Source organism: Sapajus apella, unplaced genomic scaffold (genome assembly GCF_009761245.1).
Source record: "Sapajus apella isolate SASKATOON/1434 unplaced genomic scaffold, GSC_monkey_1.0 scaffold81, whole genome shotgun sequence".
Classification (NCBI taxonomy): Eukaryota; Metazoa; Chordata; class Mammalia; order Primates; family Cebidae; genus Sapajus; species Sapajus apella.
This window is the reverse complement of record NW_022437021.1, coordinates 1732815-1755097: the sequence shown is the minus strand read 5'-3', so window position 1 is coordinate 1755097 and position 22283 is coordinate 1732815. Positions and strand designations below refer to the sequence as shown.

Sequence of the window (22283 nt, the reverse complement as noted above, 5' to 3'; positions counted from 1 at the left end):
CTGGACCTCACAATTCTAGTACCTGCGTTTCACTCCAGGTCAGCTGTCCGCTCACATGATCTCATCCTGGCCTTTTATATTGCACCAGTATTTTTTCTTCTTATCTTTCCATCATTTTCTCTCAGTTACACTGTGCCAATTCTTTAATGTCTTCATGATTCCAGTTTTTTGCCCCATTTTGTATACAGGTCTCTCACCCTCTCAACATCATTTCTTTCTCTACTCAGTCTGGGCTTCCTTGCTGATTACTTGAAGTACTGTCTCACTGACACTATAGCTTTGCCACAGTGCAGTCCTTCTAGGCTAGCACAGACCATATACACCTCTAATACAGCTCTCCCTGCCTACTATTAAATCATCTATAAAGATTCAGAAAAACTTACCAAAAAAGCTTTTTAGCAATAGCTATGTAAACTAAATATGTGAACAAACTATAAACCAAAGAATGGTGAAATTTCTATTAATTACATCATAAAAGGGAGTGGATTCAGATGTCCCTCTTTTATTTATTATTTATTTATTTATTTATTTATTTATTTTGAGACAGAGTCTCACTCTGTTGCCTAGGCTGGAGTGCAGTGGCACGATGTTGGCTCACTACAACCTCCGCCTCCGGGGTCCATGAGAGTCCTCTGGCCTCAGCCTCCTTAGTAGCTGAAGTTACAGGCACGTGCCACCAGGCCTGGCTAATTTTTGCACTTTAGTAGAGATGGGGTTTCACCATGTTGGCCAGGATGGTCTCAATCTCTGGCCTCCCAAAGTGCTGGGATTACAGGCGTGAGCCACTGCACCTGGCCTTGGATGTCCCTCTAAAACAAAATGGACAGACAGCGCCCCAAGAGTTAGAGGAAGAGGTTGACTGACATGTTCAGTGTCTGGCTTCAGGGTACACAAGTTCTCCCTTCCCTTAACTTCATTATTCTGTATTCATTGAGAATACAACTCACGGTATGCAACCTGTCAGGCATTCAAAAAGATACTTTCAGATGATTAGCCACTACCTGTCTTACCCATTTCTCAGTGATGAAGATGGTACAAAGAAGTGCAACCTGGAGTCCACGAAATACTCTGGCCCCAGCAAAGAGAGAATCTTACCCTTCAATTCAGGGGAGGATAATTCTGAAATGGCTTTTCTGCAAGAAACAGACAAAAATTGTGAAGGCTTTTGCTTAATTCCACCCAAAGTATGAAGGGGACATGGCCTCTATGAGACTTAAGGAGATGATGGGCTGAGATAAAGGCAGAAACGCAAAGGGAGCTGGGGAGAAAACTTTCCTCTTCCATTCACCTAAGGGGCTGTTCTAAACCTTTATGTAGCCATAGCTCCAGTTTCACCAGCTGGTGACATAGACAGTATTGCACCTAGGTACCCCTGTGTTTAACAGCTGTGGTCCTCGACATACTGTGTTAGCAAGGAATCATTCTTCAAGGTGCTCCTTCCTGATATGAATCCCCAGTAGAGACCACCTCTGTCCAAGCAATTGTTCTTTCTTTTCTTTTTTCTTTTTCTTTTTTTTTTTTTTTTTTGAGACAGAGTCTTACTCTGTTGCCCGGCTGGAATGCAGCGGTGCAATCTCGGCTCACTGCAACCTCCATATCCTGGGTTCAAGCAATTCTCCTGCTCCAGCCTCCTGAGTAGCTGGGACTACAGGTGTGTGCCACCATGCTTAGCTGATTTTTGTATTTTTAGTAGAGATGGGGTTTCACCATGTTGACCAGGATGGTCTCAATCTCTTGACCTCTTGATCCACCCACCTTGGCCTCCCAAAGTGCTGGGATCACAGGCGTGAGTCACCCTCCAGCTGCAATTGTTCTTTCTGTAAGCCACTGGTTGTAGAATAAACCCTGGTGTTACCCCTGAGCTAAGGGACTCCTTACTTTTTATGAAAGATGTTGGCTGCTCCAGAGATGGGCATCGTCACCCTTGCTTTTGCTGCTGTTGCTGCCACTCAAAAAGGGAGGCCCACTGTGGCTTGATGAATTCCTTCTCAAACAATTGGCTTCTGATAACCCAATGCCCCATTGGTACCATTCTCCTTCATACCATGTCATCTCCCTGTTTCACTCCAGTCCTGCCTCCATTAGCCAGGGCCATTCACCTCTACCCTATGGCTGGTCTGGTCCAGGCCTCCTCTTGCCTTTGAGTCCAGAATAGACAGAATTTTGTCCCTGAGTGGAGGAAGAAGTCCTTATCACTTTGTCCAAACTTGTACTGTTAAAAAAAAATCAATCTTCTTTAGGATTAACCTCTTTTTCAGTTGAATGATAATAGCGGCATTCATTTCCTTCAATGAAAACACCTTTCCAACCATAAGATATGTTCTGATTTTATGAGCCCAAAAAGATTAGTGCAAAATAATATAGTAATGGTACATTTTACAAAGTCTGAGTTATTCAGTCTTATCTATGGTTACTTTGTTAAATTTTAATCAATGATTTTTTGGAATTAAAAAGATAAAAAATAAAATAAATACAGGGTGACTGAGCTCAGTGTCTGCATCTTGGTTGTTCTCCAATAGCACATCTAGAAGGATATCTTTTCTTTAAGGTTGAGTAAATTAAAAATAAACAAAATGATAAATAAACATGGGTTCAATGAAAAAAAAAATGTGTCTCCCAAGGGATGAGAAGCAATATTGTGTGGAGTTGGCAGACAAGCTTTGATATGAAAAAGATTTGCTCAAGGGAAATAGTTTGTGATATTTGCTTCCTGTTTTTGATATGGCTTAAAAAAATACAAGTAGCTGTTAAAGAAGAACAAACTTGTTATGAGAGCAGACCAAGTATCAGATAGTTTGGTTTAATAAGCATTTGCAAAGCCGAGGTATTTTTCTGTTCCTTTACTGGTCTTTCTTCAGTCTTATTTGCTGGATCTGTTACTCTTTTCTATGTTTAAATGTTGCATGCCCCAGGATTCTGTCTAAGAGGCCCTTTTCTCCATCTGAACTCAAACCTGGGTCATCTCATCTGCTCCTATGACTTCAAATGTCGTTAAATGGTGCTCACTTTCAGCTTGGTATCTCTGGTTTGAGTCTCTGCCATGAACTCCAGACTAATCTATTCAACCACATATAATCTGTCTCCACTGGATGTTTAGTTATCATCTCAAGCTTTCCATGTCCAGAATGAAAGTGTTTTCTATCCCTGTGTTGATGATCATTTGCATGGTTTCCTTTTGTAGAAATGTCTGTTTATATACTTTGTCGATTTTTGAATTGGGTTATTTGGCTTTTTACTACTGAGTGGTACAAGTTCTATTAGTGTGTGTATGTTGTTGTTGGAGACAGGTTCTCACTCTGTTGCCCAGGCTGGGGTGCAGCGGAACCATCATAGCTCAATGTAACCTCAAATTCCTGGGCTCAGGCAATCCTCCTGCCTCAGACTCCCCAAAATGCTGGGACTATAGACATGAGCCACTGTGCCAGGCCTAGTTGTAATAGTTCTTTATGTATTCTAGACACAAATCTTTTATCATATATATGATCATAGAATTTGGGGAGTTGTCTGTTCACAGATAAAGAGAAAATAGTAGTTTTCATTGCTCAAGGAAGTTATGCATAAGAAGAAGTGCAGCGGGCAAATGATGACACCCAGAGTGAAGCAAAAATTTAGGGAGTGAGAAGAAAGGGAATCACAGAAAAATCATCACGGACTTTGTTTTCAGAGAGGGAGAAGAAAGCACACCCAAAGAAACCGAAAAAATAAAGAATTTCAAGAAATGAGTCAATACCATTAGATGTAGTGGAGAAGTGGATAACTAGAAGGTTGAAAAATGTAGACAATAAATTACAGGCCACTGATGATATTTGTCAGAGCAGTTCCAGTGGAGTGTGGGGACAGAGGCCGGGTTTGATGGACTGAGGAGTGTGTGGGTGGTGAGACAGAGGGTGCAGAAAACAGAGGCCACACTTTCAAGAAGTTCGGACAAAAAGCTATAAAAAGAACTTGGAGGATAGCTAAAAGGGAGAAAAGAGTTTCAAAAGCCTAAGTATGCTTAGAAAATGAAGGCAAAGAGTCCATTGGCATGGAGATGTTGGGTAAATAATACAAAGAAATTACTTGTGGAGCAACATTCTGCTGCTGGGTTCATGATCAATTGCAAAGAAGGAGGTGTTGGTCTTAAATTGGAGGAGAGACCCCACTTTCCCTAAGACAATAGAGAGAAGGTAAAGCTAGATGCTGAATTAGTCACCATTTTTTGTTTGCTTTTTACTGAAATCCACAGAAACTCAATTCAGCTAGGTAGAAATAACTAGTTTTCACTGATATCTAGTTCTTTTCCACTCCAGGCTCATGGAAGACCACACTTTCTAGTCCCCTTGAAGTTGAGCAGGCATATGTCTCTTCTAGCTAATGACATATGAACAAAAGAAATAAGAGTGGCTTCCAGGCTTAGAAATGAAAAGTCCATGAGAGATTTTTAAAGCCTTCTCCTCCCCATAGTATTGTGATAGTGGGGCAAGCCTTGGGTAGAGATGGTTTGAAGCCATAAGACCGAGGCAGCTTGGAGCCCCAAGAGATCAAATGGAAGCCCTTGATTCTGGATTGCCCCCAGAACTGCAGTGCACAATGTGACAGTGAAGAAACTGTTGCTCTAAGCCACTGAAATACGAATGTCGTTATAATAGCATAACTGAGTTTATTCTGATTAAATCCTGGCCCAAGGAAAAAATTAGACTATATTGTCACTCAAGAAAGATTTGAATAACCTAGCTAAGGGTAAGATAGAGATGAAACTGGGCAACTGGAACCACTAACTCAAACTCAAAGGTGATGTATAAACCTTTAACAGTCCACTGCAGGAATGACCAATGAGATTTTTGATAATCGCAATACAATTTGCCCCAGAAGGTTTAGGAATTGTGAGCGCAAGTGTGTTGGATGGACCAACCACAAAAGCTTCGCAAGATGATATCAGGACAGAGATTAATGGAAGACTTAAGCCAGGCATCTGTGTCTGCAGGGAAAATGGGAGAGTTGCTGGGAGTTAGTGAGGTTATAGATAAGAAAGAGTAATTTCCCTGGAAGATATAAGTCTTAAAGGATGAAGTGCACAGGTGAGGAAGTAATGGTTCTTGTTGCTCTAGAAGAAGGTAGTTTTCAACCCCAGATTCTAGAGAATGTATCAGATAAATGAGAACTTAAGGGAAATGGTATTTCATTTAAGATTTCATTTGATGAGAACACATGGACACAGGGAGGGGAGCACTACACATTGGGGTCTGTTGGGAGGATATGGAGGAGGGACGGGGGGTGGGGAGGGATAGCATGGGGAGAAATGCCAGATATAGGTAAAGGGGAGGAAGGCAGCAAATCACACTGCCATGTGTGTACCTATGCAACAATCTTGCATGTTCTTCACATGTACCCCAAAACCTAAAATATAAAAAAAAAAAAAACTTGCAAAAAAAAAAAAGATTTCATTTGAGACAAGAATATGGAAGATACAGGAGAATATATTTCCCATAGAATGTAGACTAAAAGGGCAATACTGAAACTAGGACAAAGCAGCCAACTGAAAATATTCCTTGGTGACAGTTCATAACATACTCGACACTGTACAAAATTGCATCCTTGACAAAGAAGCAGACTTGAGAAACAATTCCAGAACATGCAGAAAATGAAAAGCCCTGAATAGAATAAAAGGGATCTAACCTTTGAGTAATAGATATTTCTAAATAATTCGTACTGTAAAAAATAAATGAGACAATATGTGTAAAATTCCCGGTGAGTGCTCAAAAAATAGCAGACACTATTAATATTTTCGTAAAAGAATGCATGACAAATGTGCTGTTCTTTAACTGCACAGAAGCCTACGTATAACAGCCCATCAGGGTTTTATACTGAGGCAGTTGCAGGTCAAGGTGATGAGACCAAGTATAAACTAACAAGAATCAAACATCTCAGATAAAAAACAACTAATGAGGATTCTAAACTTCTACCTGAAGCTAGTAAATGGAAACAAATTCCTTCTCAAATCCTTACTAATAAAGCATGATAATATTTTCTCCATGGTCTTTCTGACCTGTCTTAATACCTTTTCTAAGAAAAGTGTACTTTTTTAAGGTGAGGTTAAAAAGGCAGTCATTAGTTATTTATTATGTTTTAAGTCATGTATTTGAGGACTGGACTTAAAAATTGTGAGAGGGGATTTCTTTTCATTAACTATAACTTGCTTGATAATTGGTGGGTGGTGAATATTTTAAGCAAAAAGTTGTATGGTTTTCAATACATAAAGAAATGTTTCCTTTTTGAATATGACAAATGTTTCAAAACAGAGTGGGAGAAAAAATATCGTCCTCTAAAAAATATGCCTTTGTTTGGAGATGAAATGGGTAGGTTCAATTTTTGGTAGAATTAATGAAAACATCTAAGCCAGATAAACCTTTAATAAAATATTAAATTTTAGTGCTGGGCATTATATTCAATGCTATGGTACATCCCTGAATCAAGGAATGCTTTGAATTCTGAATTGTCAGAGTGTCTCCCCAACAGGGACCCATGTGCTCTGGCACGGTGGTGGGTACTGCACTTCAGGATCTTTAAGAAAGTTATGGATAAAGGGAGCAGAAACAAAATATACCATTAACAGCTGCTCAGCTGGTCTCTCCTACCCTTCCAGCCAACTAGAAGACTACACAAAGTGAAAACAATTAACACTCTGTCTACAAACTCATATTTATTGAAAAGTATCCAAACAAGCTCAACTAGTGGGGGAATATAAAAATAATTCTCTGTTGTTTCAGATCTAATAGACGCTTGGCTAAAAATGCGCCTATCCAAAGTAAATAAGCTGAGAGGGTATTCTGGAAATATAGTGACAGAATACAGATTATTGCCCATTCTTTTCCAATCCCTACTCCTACACCTTTATCTTAGAAGCTTGTTATTTAGCTTTTCATTTGCTTTTAATCTATCTGAAATTAAACACACACACTCCCACTCCCCACCTCCCGTTCTTACACACACATACTCGAGATGAAATCTGTGCTTTTACAATATTGTTAGTCTTTGCTTCCAATACATTTATTAATAGTCCATTATTTCTCCACTGCCACACCTGTCATTACAGATGCTTTCTGCAGGTAGGTCTGTTTCTAGGCTTTACACTCTATTTCATCGTCAGGCTTTCTCTCCATACATTAATACTGCACTATTTTAATTACAGTTTGCTTTGATATTTGGTGGGGTAAGTACCCTTATTACTGTCTTTCCTTTCCATTTTATCATTTTTAAATTAAAAAAAATTCCTTCACATACTTTTTACTTCTCTTTTCCAAACTTGATTTGTTCTGTTTGTTCTTCGCTCTGTAAATTTTGTTGGGAAAAATGTTTGAATTGCATTGAATTTGCAGATTAATTCTGAAAGAATTGCCATCTTTACACTTGAGCCTTTCTATGAACATAGTAAAATTTTCCATTTATTAGGTCTTTTGCCTTCAATAACATTTTTATCTTTTTCTTCATAGTAGATCTTTATATATTCTGAAAAATAAATAAGAAAATCACAACCCAATAAAAAATGGGCTGAAGCTATGAAGAGACAATTCTTACAAGTGAGATTCTGTGGCCTGTAAACACATGAGGATACACTTTACTGGTAATCAGGGGAATACAAATCAAAATACAATTTAATTGGCAACTCCAAAAAGTTTGAGAGTATGAAATGTTGGAAATGATTTTGAACCTTTAAATTCTATTGATGGATATATAAATTGATATATACGCTGATGAATATAATTTAATATGGTTGAAAATGTTCATACATTTCTCCCCAGTAATTCTATTTCTTCCTCTCAAGTAACTATTGCACAATTTGAAAGATATTTCCTATTGGGAAAAAGCTAAAATAAATTTACTATCCTTGGTAAAGGAATAGCTAAACTGTGGTTTATACAAGGTAATTCTGCTCAGCAGTTGAAATTTAAAAACAGTTCTCCATTCAGACATATTGTGATGGATAAAAACAGGCTGAAAAAGTGAGATACAATGTATCTAGCCTTTCAAAACACAAAATAATAGTATATTTTTAAATGGATACACATGTTAATAGTAAAAAGGACAAAAATTTACCAAGCAATGACAAGCATCAATTTTAGAATAGTAGTTACCTCTGTGGAGGAAAAAAAAATGGGAGGGGAGAAGAAAGAAAAGGGCTAGGGTTATCTGTAAAATTTTATCATAAAACAAAAGAAAACTAAAGCAAATATGACAATAATTAAATTCTGTCAAATATGGGTATGGTATACAGGTGTCAGTGTTTTCTGGAATTTTCTCTATGTTTGAATATTTCATAATTCATTAGAAAATCTTAGATTTGGTGCTGATGTAATAATAGACATTCAGATGCAGTAACACAACAGAGATTTCTGTTTCATATATAAACACAAAATAATTTTGAATTTTTAAATAACTATAGACAATTCTGGAGATGCAACTATGATATAAAACAAGGTGAGGCTGAACTTTGATTTATTCAGAACTTTACCAGTAATTTTTCTTATTTCGGAATACCATTCATGATGGCAAGGTTGCTTATGGTATTTGAATTACAATATAAAACACCTGTGTTAGTTTGAATATGTAGCTGTTCAGATCCTACACATAGGTTCAAGCAGATCATATTTCATTACATCATTTTTTAAATATTAACATTTGAATTTTACTCTACATCACTGTAATTTAACTATATTATTTGTAACAATCATAATTTTGCATCTACAAATTAGGGCATTATGTTTATTTTAAAAAGATTATGTGTGAAGGTAGATGATGTTCTCTATGGCTCTCACTGCAGCACAGGAAGTGTCTGGAAGGGTTGGGAAGCACTGATCTGAGTTGATCCTCCCATTTAGTACCCATCTCTTTCCACACAAGGGCTCTTCGAGAAATCAAGACCATCAGGACAGGGAGGAGCCTCCATCTTCTCTGTTGAAATTCTTATCCTCTCTCTCCTCTTCACCCCATTCTCAGTGCACACAAACCACTGTTGCTTTTGCCCACAGATGAAATCTGAAAATTCCTTCTTTGTCATGCAGAGAAAATTTAAAGTTTTACCTGTCTCATTTGCAAACTGGTTTTAGAGACCCTCTTGCATAAATTAAAAGGTTCATGAAGGACCTTCTCCCATTCAAAGTCACTTCACCCCAGAAACAATGTACTCTGCCCACCTAGAATGAAAACTGCTGCAAATTTTATATGGTATACTTTATAGAAACATAAAACTTTTTAGAGAAACAGACTGTGTGAAAGGACTCCAAACGTCAATTCTTCTTAAATTGATGTGTACACCAGAATAAAATCCAGATGAATCAACTATTAGCCTTTTTAACATTTATAAAAACTAGATAATAATAATAATTATTATTATTTTGGAGCCAGAGTTTTGCTCTTGTTGCCCAGGCTGGAGTGCAATGGCATGATATCTGCTCATCGCAACCTCCACCTCTAGAGTTCAAGTGATTCTCATATTTCAGCCTCCCGAGTATCTGGGATTACAGACATGCACCACCACGCCCAGCTATTTTTTTTTTTTTTTTGTATTTTTAGTAGAGACAGGGTTTCTCCATATTGGTCAGGATGGTCTCGAACTCCCGACCTCGGTGATCCACCTGCCTTGGCCTCCTAAAGTGCTGGGATTACAGGAGTAAGCTACCGTGCCCGGCCTAGATTATAATTAATCTAGATTGTTATGCCACTTCTGAAAGGAGTAGGACATTCTGATACAAAGGAAAATACAGGAAAAACCTTGACACTCTAAAGTTAACATCACTGTATTTAGGAAAAATTAAAATAAACTGGTTAAAATGTTTATAGCAATTGTGATAGCATAAGCTTATCTCTTCATAAAGAGGTCATAAAAAATGCAAAGTACAATGATTTCACTTAATAAAGAGGCAATGAACTAAATCTGGACAATTAACTAAAAAATAAGTTATCACTAGTTAATAATTAAAGAGAAAGTGTCTAAACTGTAATAAATGAATTCGGATTTTAAAAAATAAAACTTTTTTTTTTGCTACCAAACTAGCAATAATTTCTATTTAAATGTGTAATATACTGGTTAGTGAAATAACTAGTCTTGTGTATCATAGGGATATATATATAACTTTTGGTAATTATTCATAAAGACTCAACATAGTTCAAATATTTCAGCTTAATAATTCTATTTTGGGGGAATTTATTCTAAGGAAAAATCCTAAAATTTACACACAAAATTATTAATTGTAGTATTAGTTTTAAGATCAAAATTTTGGAAAAAATCAGCACAGTAGGGTCAACTTACTCTAAGGACTATGTAGTTATTTTTAAATTATGTTTGAAATGACTATATAACAACATGGAAATGCTTATGAGAGTAATATAAAAGCACTGTTGGTCAATAAAAATATTAACGTGTCCAACTTAATTGGTAATAGGAAATCATTCAAATGCAATGAGATATCACTCTGCACCCACCAAACTGGCTAAAATTAAATAGAAAATGCCAATGTTGATAAGGATGTAGTACCATGAGAAACCCTCACACGTGGCTTATCAGAATGTAAGCTGATACAATTGCTTATTTGACAGTATCTAATGAAGTTGAAGATATGCATACCCAGTGACCCAGCAATTTCACACATAGATATAGAGCCCAGAGAAACCCCTGCACGTGAGCACCAGAGTACAAGGATATGCAAGAATGCCCATGGCATCAGTGATTGGGATAGCCTGACACTGGCAATGCCCATCTCCAGTGGAATGGATAAGTTGTGGATTACTCGTGCTAAAAGACAGACATAATAAAATGAACACATGAGAGCTAAACATCACAGGATAGATTATTTTCACCAACACAATGTTGAGTGAAAGAAGTAAGTCAAAGTAATTTGTGTTTATGATTCCATTTATTCAAAGTTCAAAAATTAATGAAATGCAGCTATCTTGTTTACCTGTTATATAAAAAGTGGTTAAACTGAAAAGAAATGCAAAGATCTGATTAAGATAACAGTTACCTCTGGTACGATGGAGGAGCTGTGAGGCAGAAGATTCTAGGAAAATGGAAGGATTTTCTGGGTCTAAGAGTGTCTGATTTCATGAGCAAGGATGTGATTAGATGGTGATGGCTTTGCAATAATTTAAAAAACTGTACGTATATATGAATTGCGCGTGCCATCCTCCCCGACAAAAATACGTTCAAGCTCTAATCTCCAATACCTCAGCACGTGAATTTATTTGGAAATAGGGTTGCTGGAGATGTAATTCCTTAAGTTATGTTAAAATCATACTAGAGTAAGGTTGTTCCCTGTTGCACTACGACTGGTGTTCTTATAAGAAGATGACCATGTGGAGACATAAATGAGACAGCCAAGTATAATGGGGTCTCCAGACACCCTCCAACCAACCTGCACACTGGGAGAATGGGGTGGAGCTATGGAAGTTCCTGCCGTTTGCAGCAGGGAGCAAGCCTGGCCTCTCCTGTTCCTGGGTGGTAACCTGGGATTCAGTCTGTGAAATGGGGGCCTGTTAACAGGAACCCCTCTCACTTTGCTGACAGTCTTTTTCCTTTTTGTCCAATAAATTCCATAATCCCTCAACCTTCAAAGTGTCTGAGTGCCTAAATTATCCTGGTCATATGACAAGAACCCGGATTTACCTACAACACAGAGACACAGAGAGAATGCCATGCGAAGCTGGAGGCAGAGACTGGAGTGATGGGTCTACAAGCCAAGGACTGCCAGCCATCACCAGAAGGTAGGAGAGAGGTACGAAGCAGATTCTCCTCCAAAGCCTTTGGAAGAAACCAACCCTTGACACTTTAGTTTTGGACTTCTAGTCTCCAGAGGTGCAGGAGAATAAATTTCTGTTGTTTTAAGCTACCCAGTGTGTGGTATTTTGTTACAGCAGCTCCAGGAAATGAATACATTGTATTTTCACATTAAAATATATTTCAAAGTTCCCAAGAATTTATGTTTCTGGTCTCAAAAATTTATTGAATAAATCACAAAATCTAAAATAAAAAAGTAATCAAATTATCCTACTTTACCAATTCCCTGGAAAAGTTACACTGAAGATACAATTCAAGTATAAAAATAAGAAGCTCCTATTCAGAAAAGGAAATCATGTAGCATATCTAGTTGTACCAAGAGGTCAAAGATCAATTGTAAATGTCCAAGTACTTAAAAAAATAAAGGATGTGGTTTGTTCCAAGTTGGACTATAAAAATTTCATCCTGACCCTTTGATCTTCTTCTGTACTGGAAATTCTCCAGCGTCTGAAGTGACCCTGCACATAGCTTCCGGGAAGACATTCTCATTCATTCCATTTCACGCCAGAACAAAGAAGAGCTGACCTCAAAGAAGACCTGACCTCAAAGAAGACCTGACCCAGACTTCTCTAGGGCAGAATACTGATGAACACAGATGGCTCCATGAGAGACAATCTTGGTTACAATTCTGCTTTCTACAAGTTAGGAATACAGTTTCAGGGTTCACAAAGCAGTGTGCTCTTGGGTACCTCCCGTGGGGACTGATTTTATATAGGATATTGAGCACGCTTGTAGGAGTTTTGCCTTTCTCAAAAATGTTCCGTATGATCAGGAGATGCCATAAGTAAGGGCATAAAGTAACAATACATGGTGAATGATTTTTTTTTTAAGCTAACAAAATGCAATGTTATTTTTCTACTACTTTCTGGTTTTCATATAGCAAAAGAGAGCAAACTACAGAGAAGTTTTCCTTCAGAAAATTAGTATGAGGTAGAATAGAACAGTGATAAGGAATTTTGAAGCCACACTGTCTGTTTTCAAATCTTGATTCATAATGAGGAAGGGGCCCCAGGTGGGAGAGAGCCCCAGGTGAGGAAGAACAATGAACAGTTGTTCTGAGAAATGGGGAATCACAAACAATGACCTCTTCCTGGCACAATGACCTTGTTCTGTGGGCACAATGACCTCCTTCAGTACAGCAGCTCCCTCCAGCACAACCCTATAAAACTTCTCTCCAATCCCACCCCACATCTACGAAGTCCCTTCTCTTCTGGTCTGCCTGTTGCAACCTTGCAACATATTTTCATACTTTCTCTAATAAATCTGCCTTTCTTTACCTACAACTGTCTTGGTAAATTCCTTTACCACCTGTGACACCTCCAGCTAGTTATACCTGTGACAACGAGCTGGGTGTACTTTTGGCCAATAATTGACCTCTCTAAGTACAAATTTCTTCATCTGTAAAATTAGGATAAAAACTGCACCTACTTCAAAGGGTTGCTGGTAAGATTCAATGAGGAAATATATGAAAAGCATTTAGCCAAGAATGTTGCACATGGATAAGTGCTTAGTAAATGCTAGTTACTAGAATAATAATAATAATAATAATAATGATAACAAAGTCTCTACAGATTTATACTTGAAGTAGCTATTAAAAATTGCATTAGAATTAATATTAGTGCTGGCCCTGGAAGAGTCATTTTGTTCACCCCATTAAATTAGGAGAGAAGGAAACTTTCCAATTCTTTAGTTGACCACTCTCACACTTAACATTTCCTATTAGGAAAATAAAATTCACTTAAATTTTCTCGCCTGTTCAATAAGTGGGTTGGATTAAGTAATTTTAAGGAGCTTTCCAAGCACACACAAAAAATTCCTATTTCTAACATCCTTTGTCAACCATAAATTAAACATTTTGCAGTCTCTGAATCATTTTCTCTCTTTAAGTGAGTATTTCTATTATACCAGCTTCTACCCCTTTCAATGAAAAATACGTCCTTTACGCTAGTTTAGTGACTAAAGTTGTATGTGTGTGTGTATGTGTGTGTGTGTGTGTGCATGCATGCACGTATGTGGTAGTGGTGGTGGTGTGTTCCAAGAAAGTCTTACAGAGGGACTTTAGACTGTACTGTACTGTAGTTTAGTCTGTACTGTAATTTCAGCCAAAGGGATGGACAATTTCCATACCACTAAAGTTTACTTGCAACAATCTTTTAGGATTACCTGCTATGAAAGAGAAGAAAGTATTCTTTTGTGGAATATTCAAAACAGTTGATTTTTAGAGTCAAAGGTTGTGATATAACTTTTGCTTTTAATGATATTAGCAAACATTGTTATATTGATAAAAGCAATTTAATGTATATAGATATAGAAATCTCTTGGTATTTCCAAATCAATCTGGGAGTAAGAAGCGAAATTTAGCAAGGTTCCAGCCTTGTGGCACGAATCCTTCCTTCTCCTCCCCTGGGTGCCTTTGCTAGTTACCCAGGAGATGGCGCTGTTGCTTCAAGGGAATGGCTTCCATGAGGCCCAGCATTGGAACCTGGGGGCAAAGGGGTTGAGGGGTGGGGATAATATATGGCAGTCAGAAGTTAAAAGAGAAGCAGTGAGAAAAGTCTTGTTTTGTGAACTTTAGGAATAATGACAAAATATGTTTAAATAGTTGTCTTCCTCAATTTCCCTTTAAAGGGGCGAATGTGAACATGAAGACCAACAACCAAGATGAGGAGACGCCCTTGCACACGGCTGCCCACTTCGGCCTCTCGGAGCTGGTGGCCTTCTACGTGGAGCACGGGGCCATAGTGGACAGCGTGAATGCCCACATGGAGACGCCCCTGGCCATCGCCGCCTACTGGGCCCTCCGCTTTAAGGAGCAGGAGTACAGCACCGAGCACCACCTCATCTGCCGCATGCTGCTCGACTACAAAGCCGAGGTCAATGCCCGGGATGACGACTTTAAATCTCCCCTCCACAAGGCAGCCTGGAACTGTGACCACGTGCTCATGCACATGATGCTAGAAGCTGGCGCGGAAGCCAATCTCATGGACATCAACGGCTGTGCTGCCATCCAGTACGTGCTGAAGGTCACCTCCGTGCGCCCTGCCGCGCAGCCTGAGATCTGCTACCAGCTCCTGTTGAACCACGGGGCGGCCCGAATATACCCTCCACAGTTCCACAAGGTGAGGCTGTGCCCAGCGGTCAGCATGTTGAGGGAGACTCAAACGGCAGCCCTGTCTGAAATTTCCAAGTCACTCAAGCTTGCTTGAGGCTTGAGTCCTGGGCTAACTACCGCTGGTTACATACCTAACCCTAGCTGTCTCACCATCTCATTCTAGTCTAAGTTTGCTTGAAATCAGGTGTGAGAGCTAGAATGAGAACAAGAGTAGCAGATGCTTTTTTATGCCTTATATGAACACCAATGCACTGGTGGCTTCCTGGGGGACTGAGGTAAGTCTGCCAAAAAGGTGAATAGTGTTAGACAGACATACACTTACCATCTTTTAAACAGAATGACTGATCTAAAGGTGACTCCACCTGCCTTGGAATTAGCTGGTAGCCATGAAAGGGCCACCCGATTTTCCAGTTTAATGAAAGCTAACATTTATTAAGTACTAAAAATGATATTTATTATATATAATGAGTAAGCACACTGTTATAAGCACTTTGTATCTCTTCATTTAATTCTTAACAACAATCCTACAAAGTCTATAATTATTGTTATTGTCCGTATTCTACGGAGGAGGAAACTGAGGCACAGTTAAGTAAGTTAGGTAACTTAACCTGAGCTCCTGCAGGGCCAGTGCCAGGACCCAACCTCAGATACTGTAGTTCCAGCATTTATTCTTATGATATCACACTGAAAAGTTTCTCTTAACAACATTGATAATCTCAAACAGGCTGGTAGGGACCAGTTGCTACCAGTATTGTTAGGAACAAGACATGGGCCCTGTCCTCAAGAAGCTTAGAATCTAGCAGATGAGGCAAACAAATTAAGGGTGAATTTTAATATGCTGTGGCAAAGGATAAGGTAGAAGAATGATTGAGTGCTACAGAAACATGGAAGAGACTGAATTTTGCGTAAGTTTATTGATGGTAATTAATTTGGAGGCCAAAATGCATTTTACCTTAAAATAAATCAAATAGTACCATACCTAGGATTCCCCTTTACTCTAAAAATTTAATTAACTAGAAGCAGAAGAGTTTGAAGTATACAACAGCTGACCAATGTAGGGCCACAGATTGCAAATTAACAGATTTTTTCCTGAATTCACAGCTTAAGTCCTACCTCTTACCTGGGTAAAATGTCAGGGACTCATCTGAAGTTCTTCAGTATGAAGGTTAGTTAGAAAAAAAAGTTCTATTAAGGAATTTAAGGGTGGTGCATTCAGTCAGGGCAAATTCAAGATGGAGAAACCAGAGAACTTTCAAATGAAGATTTGATGGGTTCAGCAACTCCTGTGATCTCAGTAAGGAATTTTCTCTTGGTAATCAGGATGTTATTGGAAGATTAAATCTTTTTTAAAAAAATTATATATAAATCCCAGAATGTCCTGAACTTTCTAAAAGTTTCTTAGAGAACCCCAAATGATTAAGATGAGAAATAGAATGAGAATAATGTTACAATAACTGTCCTGAGTTGAGCTCTAAATAGGTTTTATACAGACTACTTGGTTTTATTTTTATAGTAGACTCTGAGGTAGGCACTGGCATCATTCTCATTTGAAAGGCAATTAAGCTAAAGATAATAGGGTTAAAATATTTTCATAAAGTCACACAGAGTAAGCATAAGTTCACTCATTTGTTTATTTAACAAATATTTACTAAACACCTCCAAGTGCCAGGCACTCTTCTATTTGCTAAAGGTAGAGCAATGAACCAAAGTCCTTCATGAAAGATACTTTCTAGTGGGAGACAGAAAACAAACAAAACAACAGGAAAATAAATATACTCTGATATGGTAGGTGCTATGGAGAAAAAGCAGGGCAAAAAAATAATAATGAGAATGCCAGATTATGGGTGCTACTTTAAGTTGATTAGAAAAAATAAGGATGTGGAGGAACAAGCCATGGAAATACCTGTTGGGAAAGTGGAAAGAGCATTCCGGGCCTAAGGAAAAACAGGTGCGAGGGTCCTGAGGTAGAAGAGGGCTAAGCATGTTTGAAGGAGATCAATGAAGCCACAGTGGCTGAAGTGGGGTGAGCAAGAGGAAGATAAGTCCAAGAGGTATATATGTAGGTTGTTTGCAGACCACATATATGGCCTCATAAGCTGAGGGAATGTTCTTGGTGTTTTGCTCTGCATGAGAGATGAAGCCACTGAAAGATTTTGAGTTGGGAAAAATAAAAGTCTGATTTATATTCTAAAATGATCCTTTTGACTGCCTTTCAGAGAATAACTCTGAGTTGGGGGCAGGCAAAGTTGCAATGATTTAGATAAGAGATGACGGTAGCTTAGACTCACAGTGGAAATAGCGAGGGTGGTGAGGAGCATGGACTTTGGGGTTAGACAAACTTAGATTCTGCCACTTACAAGAGTGTGACTAAATAAACTGCTGAAAGTTCCTGGGCCTCAGTTTCTTCCCCTGCTAATGCATATACCCTGAATGTATGCCTTGACAATAATGTGCAGACTCAGTTCTTCCCAAGAAGGAAGTTAATATACTCATAGTACATCACAAATATGCTCAAAGCACAGAGGATGGTGGCAAACGTTTTTCTTTTCTTTTTCTCTTGGACTGCTTTCAGTCCTTGCAGAGTCTCTTTCCCAGTTCCTCACTTCAGTCCCATCCTGCATCTATAAACATCTCTTCCTTGGTCTACTTCCATCTTCTTTTCTTATCTACAGCTCACTAAGAGCTGGTCATTCTTCATAGTGTAACCTCTAGAAGACAAAAAAAAAAAAATTTACCTCTGTAATATAGCTCACTTCACAAAGTATAATTTTCTGCATATTGACCTTCAAAGACTATTTTCCTTCCAGAGAAAAGGATGGACAGGGACACGGGGCATGAAGGTGCCAGGAAACATACTCTATCACTTTGTCCATGAATAGTAATAGCCTTCTTGTAGGGTTGTTTTGATAATTAAATGAGATAGTATGAGAAGTGGTTAGCACAGTGCCATGGGCATGGCAACCATTAAACAAATGATGGCTATGACTGTTATTATCCTTACACATCCGTTGGGCAGGAGAATTGATGTCCCTGGGCCTGGTTTACTATAAGGGTCTTCCCAGCCAGGAGAGACAGTATGTGTGTGAATCCCTGCCCAGAGACTAAATGTTGAGTTGTATTCTGAAACTTGCTGTGGAATACAGTAGAGGCATTCAACCCAAGTGTTTCCTTTTCTCCTGCTCTCAACACCTGCTCTTGGTCCAGCGTAGGCATCTCCCCTGCTTGACCTTCTTGGTGGCTCCATCATCCTATAAAGTAGGCATACAATTGTGTGTTCCAACCAACTTTATCCATGGTTAGCATTTTCTTATTCAGTTGTTTTGCTCCTTTGAGTCCCTGTACTTAGGCTGTATGCTAAAGAGATTTAGGATAGAGTTGCCTACTGGTAGATGGCTGGTATTACAAACATTTTTGTTGCTACTCAACAGACTGTGTAGGAGAACTGGCCCGCTTCCAAAGGAAAAGTAAAGAAAAACTATACAATTTACTATGCAGATGCCTCAAAGTGATTTAAAACAACTACTCCACAGCCCTACTTTCCAAACAGAAAGTCATCTTTATGACAAATAAATGACTGACTCATTTATCCAGAAGATAAAGTGATTCGTTCTTGTGTGGATGGGGAATTCAGTTTCCGTATTTACAAGGAACAAGGTCAGAGCTGAAGATGCTTTCTTCAAAATACAAAGCATATTTGTAGAGGGTGTATTTCACTGAAAGCCAATGTGTAAATTACATAAGCAGGGGAAAAAAGAATTAGAGGGTCTGCAATTGCTTTCCAGTATACAAAAGAACATTTGATTTTTTTTTTCTCCCAGCATAATCCCAAAGAAAGTGACACTCCAGGGAGCCAGGATTGGGTTTTCTTGTAGGGCAAGGAAGACATTTTTCTAGAGGACGAAAAGGTAACATGAGGATTTGGGGGAGGTGAGGATGATTTCTGCCATTGAACAATGCTTATATGAAGCTAGGGTATAGGCAACTTTCTTTGATCATTAAGTACCTTTCTGAACACAAATATATCAATATGTAAGAGTGGAGGTAGCTTGAGAATGTTTCTGCTGAAGTGGCTTACAGATGACATTTGGTTGGGAAGAGTGGCAGGGAGACTTGCCTTGAATCTCTTTTTTAATAGATGGTGTATTAATCCATGCTTTTGGGGTTGAATGATGAGATGAGGTGTCTAAAGCTCTCTCCAGTAGTTACCACGGTAGAAAGAGCTTTTTTGTCTAATGGTTCCTCCAAGGAAGAATAAAGATGCCAGAGGCTCATGAAAGTGAAGCTTACTGAGCATCTTCTGTGTTCTGGGCTGGCAAAGCCAAAAGGAGGCTGTGGCTTCTCCCTTCGGAGTCGACACCATTCTGCTTTCTCACGTTTCCTTTGCTCATGTTTTCATAAGGAAAATGCTGCTAAAATATACCCCACTAATCTCTGTCCCCAGCCTTCTCACTTTACTTAACAGACTGATGAGTTGGGAGGAGGAATGAGTTAGCTTGCTTAACCTTGGGTCTTGAATCTTGGAGATCCTTGAATTCTTTGTTCATTTACATGGGAAGCTTCCAGTAATAAACTCTGTCTGCCAGGGAGAGGCCTGCAATTTTGGGGTATTAATTCAGTTGGGAGGTAGAGTGTTAGAAGCTCTGTATGGTCCCCTAACTTAAGATATGTAATCTACTTTATCAGTAATGAAGATGATAATTCTGATCTTTGATTGTCATCTTCATTTAATTTTTTAATGGGTCCTACACTAAGAAGGGAAAGTTATTTAGTGAGCCTCTAATACTCTGCATGCTATGACACCAAGGATCTTAAAGATAGGGACAGGCCAGCCCGACCAACAATTCTTTCTCCATCCTTTATCCCCCACAATCTGTTCCTTACCTGTTTCAGTTCACCCAACTCCCAGTAACTTGGCCTTTTAATTCAATCTGGTGGTATTTGATCTGTCTTCATCTCCTTGATATTCATGACTCCTGTGATAACCTCACTTGGAATGCTTTCTTTATTTGGTATTTCACTCTGACATGTCTGGTTTTCTTTTGACTTTGGAATCATGCAGACTTGAGTTTAAATCCTGACTCTATCATTTCCTAGCTAAAGGACCCAGAGGTTAAATTTTCTAAGCCTTTGGTCTTAAATCTCTGAAATGGGGATACTTTTGGACCAACCTCATGGGATTATTCAAAGATTGAGCAAGCTAAAGTATATGAATATTTAACACCGTCCTTTGCACATAGTAAGTACTCGAAAAATGGTAGCTATTATTTTTTTCTTCTTCCTCTCTTGTGCCTATTAGGATTTCTGAAGCTGTTGGTAATGATCCTCTACCATTTGCATTTATACCAATTTAGAGTGCTGCTGAGCTTCATGCTTTAGCCAGCACATACTCTGATGGTACATAATCTCTCCATCTTAGCTGTATACATTTTTGACTGACATGAAGACATTAAAGATGAAATATCCTCCTGCTCATTATCTTTCCATTCCCAGATTAGTATGTTCCTCATGTCTGTTGATCAGTGGCACCGCTGTTTGTCTTCTATCTCTGGCTTTCAAGTGGTATTCTTTCCTCCTTCTATCTGATTAGTATTACGCCCTATACTTGTTCCTTCTCCCAGCTTCAGCCACCCTTCCTTCCCAGCACTAGTGCTGACGCCAGCCTAGGAGCTGCTTGGTGCCCTTCCTGTCAGCCTCCCCTCTGCTCTCTGACCTTGATGTACTTGTCTTCTCTGTGCCTTGCTGATGATGCCTAAGAACACTTGATGATCTGTAAGTTAGTCTTTTATTATTTACTGACTTACATTGCTCTCTAACTCTTTGAAATTATTTGTGTCTTTTCAACTAGGTTATAAACTCCTTAAAGACAAAAAACAGGTCATAAACATCTCAGAATTATTGTCATAGTGCTAAACACAGTGCTCAATAAAGGCTTCCTAATGGAATGGATAGGTTGAATATCACTCCTTCTTGTTAAGAGTGTATAATAGCCTCTTGTTGCCTGTCAAGTCAATCCCACGCTCTTCAGACTGGCTTCCAGGTGTGCAGCCAGCTGGCTTCATCTTACCAGCTCTGACCTTTAACATTCCCTGATATGGGCCCTCTATTCAGGTTGACTTCTTTACTGTCAAAACACACAGACACACAAACACACACACATGCACACACTCTTACTTAGTTGGGTATTAAGATCATAATCTTTCTGTTTCATCTGTGATCCCAAGACATTAGGTCTTTATTACCCTAATGTAATAAAAATGCAATGCTTTATTACGTCTTTGTAATATGTAAATGCAATTTTGAAATTAAAAAATGCTATGCTAGACCACCTATGAGGAAGGTGGTCTAGCGCCACATTTCCCTATGGAAGGAAAGTTGGTTTATTATCTTCTGCTCAACAATAATAGGTTGAAGTTGAGATGGCCTGGGAAATTATGAAGAAATTTCTTCGAGGAAAGTTGTTAAGTGCAGAGGCATGCCTGTCTTCTAATGGTGAGCGATGGGCTTCCTCCCCACCTAACACCAAGTGACAGGGTTAAGGTTGATATATGTTTTCTGAAGTTTCAAGGGAAAAATGGGACTGATATGAAACTCATGATGAGAAAATTTAAAAGACAGGTCTGTGGCTGGAGCTGCTTATCTGGTGACAATGGAAAGACGATTAAACTAGGATTAAGGAGTGCCTTTTACTGGGCACACCAAAAGTTGGTTAAGTGTATAAACATCCATCTAGTTTCATCTAAATGTTAAAGCTAAATATCTCTGTCTCCTGAAGGAAATTCTGGCCACCTTGACTCAGCTTTCAAGTATTTTTCGTTGATCAAGGAACTGTTAAACAGAGTGTGCTAATAGCTAACTGAATTTCATGTCATCTTTCCCTTGTTGATGAAAGGTAAAATACTAATAAGTATGGTTTGGTACCTGACACCAGTCCTCTGCAGGTATTGGACTGGGAAGACAAATTGGCTCAACTTGCATGTTATTCTGGAGTTTGCTTTACCCTGTGGTCACCAGCAAATCTAAGTTTATTGACTAACATTCAGTTTTTCGATAACATTTTCTGTAGAGCTGGAAGAGTTTCCCGGGCAGCTGGGAATGTATTCTGTGTCCAGTCTGTCTCAAAATCGCTTCAATTATGTACAAAGGCAAAGTAATTCTTCAGGTTTCATCTTCTTTGTTAGTGCCTCTTTTTCATTTGGAAGGTCAAAGAAATTGGTCTGATTTTATTAATCTGCCTATCTGCCATGGTGGCAGTGTATTGGAATACTCAAAGTTGTGAGACTTTTCAAAAGCATTTTAGAGTTCCAGGGAGCTTGGCTGTTTTTTTTTTTTTTTTTTTTTTTTTTTTTTTTTTTTTTTTTTTTT

At 38.7% G+C, this 22283-nt stretch overlaps 1 protein-coding gene across 3 annotated transcripts in view; it reads left to right on the top strand.

Moving 5' to 3' along the window:
- Positions 1-22283, top strand: part of ASB4 (ankyrin repeat and SOCS box containing 4) — a 63416-nt gene that overhangs the window by 25823 nt on the left and 15310 nt on the right. For all 3 annotated transcript variants that reach the window (XM_032252902.1, XM_032252900.1, XM_032252901.1), the window contains exon 3: positions 14438-14928. In XM_032252902.1, the coding sequence (XP_032108793.1) occupies positions 14438-14928 (491 nt within the window). The remainder of the gene's footprint in view (positions 1-14437; positions 14929-22283) is intronic.